An 11,253-nucleotide genomic window follows, 5' to 3' on the forward strand; every position below is an offset into this window, starting at 1 on the left:
TAGCATCCTGGAGCTTCCTCTGACAGCTTGTTCATCTGTCTTCACAAGGTAAGCTGTTCTTTCCTTTTGTAACAGTGCATGGATGATACCTGTGTGTGTGTGTGTGTGTGTGTGTGTGTAAAAGGTGTGTTCTATCATGGATGGATAATTGTCGAATAACGTTTTGTCGCTTTTGTGTAATTTATCACCGAACACTCTTTATGAGGTGGGAATTATAATCTGAAATGTATTTCAGTAAAAAGTACAATATTTGCCTCTGAGATGTAGTGGAGTAGTAGTAAAAAGTTGCGTAGATGAGAAATACTCAAGTAAGTACAAGTATCTCAAATTTGTTCTTAGGTAAAATATTTCTCATTTTATGCGACTTTCTGCCCAAAAAAATAAAATAAAAATGATGTGAATATGTGTTTCTCACAGAAGATGTTATAGAATATGATGCATTGCTGATTAAACTACCCAAAGATATACAAAGGAGTTAAAAACATCTACAGCAGTTACATGTAACATATTAATGCAGCAGCAATATTAATTCATGAACATCATATATAACAGTAAAACACTGACAGGGAACATTTTACTGCACAATGGCTACTTTATACTTCATTTTCTTGATAATACCCACACACTTTTACTTAAGTGGGGTTTTGAATCTTTTAATTGAAGTGGAGTGTTTTCACAGTGCAGTGTTAGTACTTTTACTTCCACCACTGAGACAGCCACTAATCTTTAACGCATGACATGACAAATTTCAAAATAAAGCATTGCCTTTTAAATATATAATGCAGGAATCGGCATTCACATGCGTTTCCTTTCTATTCGTTTTCTTCCCCCCCCCCGAACCTACGTTTCTTTACAAACCCGCGCCCCCTGGTGGTGATTTAATACAATGCAGGACTGTAAGATAGGAAGTGTTGCATAACTCACTCTATTGTAAGTATTGCATTGTGGGTCCTCAGAGACAACTTGCTAATAACTCTTTCTTTCTTTTTTTTAAAGCCTCTAATACCTTTGTATTTATTTAAGTTTATTGAGTTTCTAATGAATGATAAATGACACTTCTATGCATTTATGAGTCATAACTGCACTTTTACAAGCTTTGTTCATTTTACAGGCTCCCCTCAGTAAAGCACCCCCCGTACACTCGAAATGGAGGACCTGTGGCAGAATGAATATGACTTCGCTGTTCAAGTTGCGAGAGCGGCTGGAGCGGTACGTACGAGCCATCTGTGACTGTAGTTCTTCTCTGCTGTTTGCAACATTGGCTTGAATATTTAGGAAGATATTGTAATGATCAAAATATGAACTACGCCCTACTTTATCCACATGATCCCTAAATTGTGCCAATGATTGGCCCTTTGTTTAGGTAATTAGGAAAGCCGGGGAGGAAGAAATAAAGGTCCAGACAAAGAGCTCCACTGTAGACCTGGTCACCAAGACTGACGAGAGGGTGGAGAAAATCATCATCGGCTCTCTGAAAGAAGGATTTGGAGATGGCACACACTGGTGAGTCATACACACACACACACACACACACACACACACACACACACACACACACACCTGTAAATGAATCTTTGCACTGTTTGTTCCACATCTTGATATTTGTCATCGGTCCTTCTGCGCTGCAGTTTCATTGGAGAAGAGTCCGTCTCAAAGGGGGAGCCGGTGATCTTAACTGATAAACCTACGTGGATCATAGACCCGGTCGACGGCACCACCAACTTTGTTCATGGGTAAGACGCCAGATGTGTGCGTGTTGACAATTTGTAAATATTCATAACTACGTTTTTAAAAGCGTATGACCACCTGAAACTAAGTATTCTTGTGTTTTTATTAGCTTAGAATGAGCCCTTTATGTCTGAATGTGGAGCGGGTCATCTTCACCGCCAAAATCAGAGCGTTATGTTATGTTGTTTATGTTTTACTTAGTTTACAAAGTTATTTTTAGCCCAACCATAATGTGTCTCCTGAACCAACCAAGTGGTTTTGTTGCATGAAGTGTGTTTGGTTTGAATCCTCAACGTTAACCACATGTTTGCTAAGCTGACACCAAGGGTTCAGACAAAGTGCCAGTATGGGAGCAGTTTGAACTCAACAGCTGTACTATTACAAGAAGCATTAGAAGTGTATTTGGTCCTCAAATCACCTATACGGTTTATTACATAGCAGCAAATATTCACCGTATTTAATCAGAGGGGCAGTCTGAGAGCGCAGACCTCTGCCGAGCCCCATGCCCTGTCAGGGCAACGTTAATGAAAAATGCTACACCCTTCCACCAAGTTTCATGAGAATCGGGCCAGTTCTTTTTCCGTCATCCTGCTGGCAAACAAACAAACAAACAAACATACAGACTGGAGTAGGGGGGAAACTGCTAGCCAGGCTAACTTGCTCCACTTTCATATTTCTACAACAGAAATGAATTCTTTAACAGTAGGCTAGGATCGATTTTCTCATCTCTGAAAGGAAACGAATAGCCTTATTTCCCAAAACCTCCTCCTATTAGAATGCCTATTAATAGACAGTAGAAGTGTTTTCATGCTACGTAATCACACACTCTGATCTGATGCACATACTTCTCTACAGATTCCCGTTCGTGGCTGTGTCTATTGCTTTTGCTGTCAATAAGGAGGTATGTCCCATCTAACAACGGTCATTATGAAAGTATTTTATCCATACTTGGTATGTGAAAAGCTGAAAGAGTGACCTTTGTTTTCAGCTGGAGTTTGGTGTGGTGTACAGCTGCTTGGAAGACAAAATGTACAAAGCAAGAAAGGGGAAGGGAGCTTTCTGCGACGATGAGCAGATTCAGGTGTCCGATGTCAAAGGTACCACTCTCATATTTCTGTTCAGCATCAGTTAGAGGTTTGGTCTTCCTGTCTCGCATATTTGAGAATGACAGAAAGTCGGAAACAACACAAATGGAGCTCTGCATCGAACATAAACGTGTGCCATCCTTTGCTTTGCTTTTAAAATGCACCATCTGGAAACGTCCCCGTACACAATCAGCACTTTCACATCAAGGACCTTCAGAACATAATAAAATATTCAAAAGGAATCATAAAAAAACGGTTATACACATTCAATCTGGAGGACTTTAGACTGGTTTATGTGTGTGTGTGTGTGTATATATGTGTGTGTGCACCTTTACAGTCACTGTCACACCTGTAATTATACATAACATAACAATAACCGCTTTGCCGTGCTGTCGTTGCAGATATCCACAAGTCCATCATCATCTCGGAGCACGGAACTGACAGGAGCATAGCAAAAGTAACCAAGATCTTCTCCACCATGCAGAAGATTCTCTGCATCCCCGTGCATGGGTGAGTGGTCTTAACATGCCTTTTTTTTCTCCATCATTATATTGGAATGGAACTGCAAACTCTATTTATAATTAGCCTACTGTACAGTGTAGCTTACTTACTCACTCAACTCAAACTGGTGTTGTCCTGACAGGCTCCGGGGGTCAGGTACAGCTGCTACTAACATGTGTCTGGTGGCTTCGGGGGCGGTGGAGGCCTTCTTTGAGATCGGGATCCACCTCTGGGACATTGCTGCTGGAGTGGTTATCGTCAGGGAAGCCGGAGGACTAGTGCTGGATGTTGATGGTGCGTATGCTTTCAAATGTGACCACAATAAACTACAAACTTAAATAAATGATTGGAGGTCATAAGTACTAAAAGCAGGATTTGTTTTTCGGTGAAACCCCTCTTAATAATGACTTTGTTTGACTATTCAGGGGGACCCTTCGATTTGATGTCTCGAAGGATGATGTCGGCAAACAACGATGTTATTGCTCAGAGGATCATCAAGGAAATTGAAATATTCCCAGTGGAGAGGGACGACGCTCCAGTGCAGAAGAAATGAGAATATCTAAATGCTTTTTAAAATGAGTACAAGAGGAACAAGCCCAGTCTATCGATGTATGTCCTGAATAAAGGGATTTTTTTTTTTTAATTTGCATACTGGGTGTGTTTCATTGGCTGCACATTTTTTTTACACTAAAGGAAATCATTTCAATTCAGTCAGCAAGTCAAGTTGACCCCCAGGTTACATTTGATTTCTTATGTTCTGTGATCAAACATATTGAAGTGGGAAACAGCTGTAATTTGTACACCAGCTCATTGTAATTTGCACAAATATCTTTTGTCTGCAGCTTCCCAAGTATGCATTTGAAATACATCAGAAATAAACTGTGCATGTTTGCAGACCTGCATTGTTTTTGGTTTTCATTTTTGCCCAATTTCGAACTGGATTGCAGGAGAAGCTGCTCTGAGTCTGATGGTTATTTTGACTGGATTTCCAATCACTGAATGCATCTTTCCTCCCTCAGTCTGCTGTGATGCTAATGTGTAATTATCTGATGGGAATGAGATGATTTCTGCCGGGGTAATTACTCTCATTCGAGGCAACAGTCTTCAGCACTGAGTTAAGTCAATGTTGAAGTGACTTTATAAACACTGGCCCTGTCAAGTGTCATATAAATAACTTACAGTGCGCATCCCCGTATTGCCCGAGAGCCTCTATTATAGCATTATTTCTGTTTACTCTATTTATTACACTCATATTACCCATCACCACTAGAGGCCAGTAATGCATCAGCAATTAGATGGGATCCTAGATGCTGTTATTTCACATTAGTGGTGGAACTTAATATGTATTTTAATTATTATGAGTATATATTGTGGACTGTACGACAGCCTGCTCTGAAGTCCCCTCGTGCTTCATCAACACCTCTTCGAGCCAAACAGTGAGGAAAAAAAACGACCCCACCCAAGAGATGAGGCCCCTTTTCTCTTTTCTGCTCTTGTTTTTTTTTCCCGATCTGCAAATTAACAGCTGGCTATGAGATCGGTCGTACATGGAGAATGCAAAGGTGGATGAGCAAACAGAGAGCGAAAAACTAACAGCGAAGGCGAATGGAGCGTCAGCAGCAGCAGCAACACAAACAGCAGGAACAACAACAGCAGCAGCAGCAATAACAGCAGGAGGTTGGGGGGGGGGGGGTGTGGGGGGGGGGTGAGGAGTGTTTGAACTGGGCCTTTGAAACATAAATAACTGCAATTTCTTTGTATAATTATGCTACTATACATCTGCCACTGCTGTGGTGCGTGATGTGTGTGATGTTCTAATAGAGATGTTGTTTGTCTGCCTTTCAAACGGCAAACATCTAATTCCACAGTACTTTGAGCATCAGATGTGAAATATGGAGCTCTTTTTTTTTTACTGTCATGTAAGGGGAATGGGGTGAGATGATGTGTTGCAGTAGAGCGGGGGCCAGATACTATAGTTGCAAATACAGTACATCTTAACATTTGCCTGAACTTGCCCAGGGTACCAGATGGCTGGAATTTGCCTTGTAGGACAATACAGCAATAAATGCCACGGAGGTCAGAGGACCACACACACGGTCATAAAAGTCCATTCAGCATATTTACTCGAAACTAGCAGTGTTTTCCTCATCCTGGACATTTTTTTCAATCCAAGCACATTTCAACGATTGATCATAAATAGCGGAGTTGAGTTGACTAATATTTGATGCATTGTGTCGGCTAAATGGATGCAATCTCATGAAGTGAATTTATTTACATAGTTAAATAAGTAATATAACGTGTAACAATTAGAGCAAATCAAGTATCTTATAACCTCTGAATCATTTTATTGTGAAGGGATGCAAAGGGAAATTAGATGAGACTTGTAATTTCACAACACCAAATGGCTTCTTATAATGAATCCGATGGTTTTATTTGTCCCACTAAATTATATTCTCTTAGAAATCATTTACATATGTAGGATATTACATTCATCATTGCAACCGATTGCATATTTAGAAGCAATGTGGAATGAAGACATGGTTTGTAACACAATGCAATACACCACATTTTAGCTACAATTTCTGAGGACAAGAATGAAACCTCAAGCTCAACATGAGTTGTTAAACATATTAACGGCGAGCTTGTCAGAGAGCACGTTTATTGTTGCGTGTGTTATTGGGGGAGGATGGTAGGAGGGATTGAGCAGTAATGTTATGACAGAAAGTTAAGGAGAACAGGTATGTACCCAGTCTGATTATCACTTATGTTAAACTATGTGAAATAGCACAATATTTCAAATTGTGAATCGTTTTTCTAATGTCCAAAGTAGTTGTTGCTCCACCATCTTAAACACTAAACGATAGATGGAAGGGTTGAAGTAAAATGCTGCATTTGCATAGTGTAAAACTGTAGTCTTTGCACCCAACCCATAGAAAAAGTACCATTTAAAGAGTAAGTTAGTTTAAATATGGAAGCATGATACCTTGAACCCTTTAACGGCTCTACAAGACCATTAAAATGGTCTAACCAGTATTTACATCTGGTGAGTTTGCAGAGCTAAAGGTTTCCAACGGCTAATTGAGAGCTGCTTAGCACACAAATAAAAACAGCAGGTGTTAAGGCAATTAAAGAGCAGTGTGTAAATGAGCGCCTGACCCCAGCGACCCGTCTAACACCAACTCAAGATGTTTACAAATGCACACACACACACACACACACAAAGTCTGAACACATCTAATAGAAACTAGACACTGACAGACTTAATGAAATGGGACCATAAACCACGGTTAACGTCGATCAATAAATCGCTTCTTGACGGTTACGTTCAACTTCCATTGTCATGTTCGCTTTATTATTCCAATCATTTTCTCACTCGTTGGAACTTTTCTCTCAGTCATCAACTGAGTCTGGCTAAAAATCAATAGACAATTGTCCTTGGCCAAATACTGTAACAGGCACAATCTCTACCAAATTAAGCCGAGTGGGTAATTTATTGGTGCTTTGATTGCCCGGCTGAAGCTGCTGTTAGTCGGGGAGACTCGCGTTATCAGCTGATTTTCAGGTCCTGTCGGATTCAATCAAAATCCTGCACATGCGCAGAGCTGTAGCAGTTTAAGTCGGACCAGACGTAGAACAGAGGTGTAGAGAGGTGATGGTGTGGAACTACTTTAATATTAATACATTTAAGCAGAGTTGGTTCCTGGAGTTTTTGAGGATGCTGCATCGGCCTGAACGCTTCTATGGCAGAGGCCGAAGTCAGGAGAGCAGAGCAGACTATTTCTTAAAGATAAAACCAGACTATGGTCCTTAGCCAAGTGTTGCCAGCACCATAACAAAAGCTGTAGTAATGATGTAGTCAATAGGAATGTATATTATGTTGCATGTTGGATATTTTGTGTATTGTCAGATAAGTTGATTAACATTATTTATTTGCTGTTGCACTTTAGTTGTATACACATATTTATAGAAGGCAAGCTTATATCCTCCTATCTTGTCTAACCGACAGTCCAAAACCCAAAGATATTGATTTTATTATAATTTAAGATGATTGTAAGTAGCAAACGCTAACATTTGAGAGGCAGGGTCAATCAAAAGTATGGCATTGTTGCTCGTCATATATCTTAAATCAATTGTGTTGATGTAGCTGCTGAATAGTAATTTGCCGATCAACTAATTGATTGAGCGACCGAGCGTTTCAACTCTGCTCTTTATGCACCGGCGTTGCCGCTGCCACTGCATGCATCATCGTGACAAGAGAAGAGGGACCAGGTTGACAGATCCTCCATCATTTTCCGTTTAAGTGCCTTCACAAAGGGAAATGTGCAGACGTGTCTATAGACGGGGGGAGTTTAGAAACAGTGGCTGGAGCAAGACCAAGAAGTTGCTGTTAAAACTTAGGAGAGCTGAAATGTGGAGGCGACTACAGGCCGGCTCTGGCTCTTATTCGCACTACAAGAACAGGAAGTATAAGTGCAGCAGTGATGTCAGGCTCTCAACTTCTGACCGGCAGGAGACTTTTCGAGCTCGTCTCTCGTGTTTGCGGAAAGGAGGAGGCAATCGTCTAATCTGTAGAAATCATTTATGATGCAACAGCTTGATTATAATGTATATATCCAGCGATCAATAACGCAGAGTATATATTATACTCTGGAATCAATAGTGCTGGGAGTTTTAAGAGAGCGAAGAAACGGTCCGAGATAGCATTGCTGCCTGAATGCCTGATTCCACACAGTTAACGTCTAAGTGTGTCAGTAAGTGTAATGGAATTGAACACGGGGGCCATCAGAAGCACAAGAGCCCCCCAGATATCCACTAAGAGTCCATCTTTTCTGCTTCAATAGAGCCAGAAACAAAGCAGGCTGCCGAAGATGGAGTCTGGGAATCCTGTGGGTCCAGCAAATAAAAACCACAGTAAACAACAATAACCGTGATCAAAATGGAAAAAGGCCGTTAATTTCTGCTAGTTAGCATTAGCTGTCATCATTAGGTAATAGAGGCCTGCGGTTGCTGTAAGTGCACGATAAAATAGCATCCAGTAATACAAAGTACAGTTCAGTACCCTTCTGGTGATTTGAAGGGATTATTACACACAGTAAGCTCTACTTCCATTCCTGCTTCTATCTGTTCTGCTTCTATTTTCTTTTCCTCCTGCGTTTTGTCAGTTAAAGTCATGTTATGCAAAACATCTGAACCAAAGCCAAAGAAATTAGCTTGTCCTGGCCGTCAGCCATATTGACTCGGGGGGCTCCCAGTCCCGGTTGTTTTTGATGCTCTACTGTATCACGCTCATGGGGGGGAAAAAAAAAGAAGAAAGTTGAGACACATTTCAGCAAAAGCATGTTGCTGAACTTCTGCTTTCTGTCTGGAGCGGGTCGACTCTCATAACAATCCTTGAAGGAAATGAGGGAACGGTCCGGACACTGTAATGAAATCTTAAAGTGCGAGTTTTATGAGATGCGGCGTGTGAGTGGTGTCTATCAAAAGCTGCTCAAAAGTGGGAAATCAATGGCGATATTAACAGCACACTCACACAGAGATATAGACAAAATCAATAGTGATAATCCTAAGTAATAGCGCTCGAAGCCTTTCTTACATTTATTTTAACGGATTCTTTGTCCCTTTGAGGTTTCCCTGACATAGTAATTGTTTGCCTGAGTGCTCTATTTTCTCTATTAATCTCCTTTGTCTTCTCTGCCCATCATTATCGATCTACTAAACACACACTTTATCTTTGCTTTTTTTCTGCTGACGCTGTACTTTTCGTCTAAGTGTGCACATTTCCTTCGCAATAACCACTTGCCACCTGTCCTCATGTGTTACAGTCCTAAGTAGTTTTGGAGTGTTGAGTGCAGCAGCGTGTGCATGTATATACACAGTCCCAGTAGATTGCACTCCTCCAGCGCGACGCCCTGTAATGCTCCGGTCTATCGCCACTGGTTTCTCGGTGTCATTCAACATGTTTGCGATGTGAGGGCGAGGAATCAATATCCTCGCCTGGTGCTCGCGTAGGCGTTAGTAATTAGCAGTTACAGCCTCAGACCGGTGGCAGATGGATCAAACTGCAGAGGGGGGAAGGTTTTTCCTATTAGTCACTAATTTGACAAATAACCATGCAGAATGTAGCAGCCTCACCTTGCACTTTGGCACTTTTAATTGACAGGAGTGGTAGATCTCATGAAAGTTTCAAACTCTTAATTGGGGAGTTAAAGGAGACATCTGGCGATATGGAACGACATTGTTGCATTTGTCTGTGTAGCCAAGCCTGATACATCTTATTTAATGAAAAAAAGAAATTACAATTTGATAGACAAAATATCCACATTTTGAGTCGGCTGTAATGCTTGAACATGACATATGTTGATTAGGACTGCATGAAAAATAGAGGTCTACTGTTAACTGTTACTGTAGTTAAGGTGAGGTATAGTATAGTGGACATGCATAGAAAACTAATGGATAGGACTAAACGGCTAAAACGGTAAGCTAAACGTTTTGGATAAATACTTGAAATAGCTAACAAAAATGTATAAATGACTGAAAAGTCCAGCGTGAGACACTCTGACTCCGAGTAGTAGGAAATGCCAACTTGAGCAAAGCACCTAGACATTGACAGACCCGGCTAACAAACTGGGACGCTTGTGGTCCCAGCCAAGGAATAATCCGGCGCATATTTCACCCTAAAATGGCGAGTTGTTGCTTCTACATTGAGTTTTATGTACTGATTAAACAAAAGAGATAATATGTATTGATTTGTGAGCTTAAAAGCTACCGGAAATAGTTTTCTTTTTCTTTCGGTCGGAGCAAAGCTAGCTGTTTCCCCGTTTCCAGTCTTTGTGCTAAGCTAGGCTAACCTGCTGCCGGTTCCGTCTTACTCTTGTGGAGAAAGCGGATAAGCTAATTTCTCAAATTGTCAAGCGCTTAGACCCCTACGTTTAATACGATCAAGAGTTTGTAACCTCCCGTCTACATCCCGAGATGTTTCTGGGAATAATAAACATGATGATGCATTAGTAAGGGCTGCAAATGGATTTAAGCTTCATTATTTAAACCACATCCTCTGTTTGGGTTCTGACAAACAACACAGCATTTGGTGGCAAACATGAAGCGTCTTATTAAATTCCAAAATGAGTTTGAGCTAGATTTCTATCTCCAAAAAAAGCTAGACGTCTTGTGAAATCCTCAAAAAAGGATGTCAAGCAGCCACTCATCCATTCCGCTCTTGTGTGGGTGGCCCCCCCGGCTAGACCGTGTCACCCGTGTGACTGGAAACAGTCACCACTCCCCTCCCGAATCCGGAGAGAAGGGTGTCATTAGGCACGGGGAGTGACCACGGCCGGGCAGCGGGGGCTACCCCAAAGGCAAAGCGTCTAAGCATTTGAATAATCTATTGCACCAACTCTTGCATTTGCATATCTGGGCACTTCCAAGTCACTGGGGCACTATGATTCACTTCCCTCTGCCAGGCTGTGTTGTTACTAGTATGAAACAGGATGGATATTAAGCTTGTTTGAACGCAAGTCCCCTCATGAATCTTTAAGGCCGCTGTGTAATAAGAAAAAGAAAAATGGAAAGCGACGCCATCAGACTGCAGAATTACTTTGCTATTTCATTCCGAGACATCAGCGACTGCGGGGAAGTTTTGTCCACAAGGAGATACCTGACAGGGCTCTAAATTGTGAAGAAGACTGATACGAGTGTGAATTTAACAATTGCCAGTTAGAGTGTAAAGAGAGGTTGTGTGTGTGGTGTGCAGCGAAGCAGCCCCTCCATGCTCTCTGCCTCTTACCCACCTCTCATGGATGCTGTAATGGATACAGCCTCTGAAGGATTTAAGGATGGCCCGGCTGCTCACCTGTTAAAATGGAGCTTGCGCGCGAGTTCATCCTCTGGAAAACTTTGACAAAGCATGACTTTTTTCTGCTGCAAGCAAACGCTGTGGGAG

The 11,253-nt window shown here is 41.4% G+C and overlaps 1 protein-coding gene across 1 annotated transcript; it reads left to right on the forward strand.

Annotated features, from left to right (window-relative positions):
• Positions 1 to 4,216, forward strand: LOC142937408 (inositol monophosphatase 1-like). The gene is made up of 9 exons (XM_076080311.1): positions 1 to 48; positions 1,112 to 1,209; positions 1,364 to 1,503; positions 1,629 to 1,733; positions 2,584 to 2,629; positions 2,717 to 2,825; positions 3,215 to 3,323; positions 3,457 to 3,608; positions 3,740 to 4,216. The coding sequence occupies exons 2-9, from the start codon at positions 1,147 to 1,149 to the stop codon at positions 3,865 to 3,867; spliced, it is 852 nt and encodes a 283-aa protein (XP_075936426.1). The 5' UTR covers positions 1 to 48; positions 1,112 to 1,146; the 3' UTR covers positions 3,868 to 4,216.
• The last annotated feature ends 7,037 nt before the right edge of the window (positions 4,217 to 11,253 follow it).

This window comes from Anarhichas minor, unplaced genomic scaffold (assembly GCF_050575085.1).
Source record: "Anarhichas minor isolate MPS153535 unplaced genomic scaffold, ASM5057508v1 ptg000074l, whole genome shotgun sequence".
Lineage (NCBI taxonomy): Eukaryota > Metazoa > Chordata > Actinopteri > Perciformes > Anarhichadidae > Anarhichas > Anarhichas minor.

Excerpts from the sequence above, each read along its gene's own strand:
- LOC142937408 (XM_076080311.1), top strand. The coding sequence starts at position 1,147 with ATGGAGGACCTGTGGCAGAATGAATATGACTTCGCTGTTCAAGTTGCG. Across the intron at positions 1,210-1,363 it reads TTGCGAGAGCGGCTGGAGCG|GTAATTAGGAAAGCCGGGGA; the intron begins GTACGTACGAGC and ends CCCTTTGTTTAG. Across the intron at positions 1,504-1,628 it reads TTTGGAGATGGCACACACTG|TTTCATTGGAGAAGAGTCCG; the intron begins GTGAGTCATACA and ends TCTGCGCTGCAG.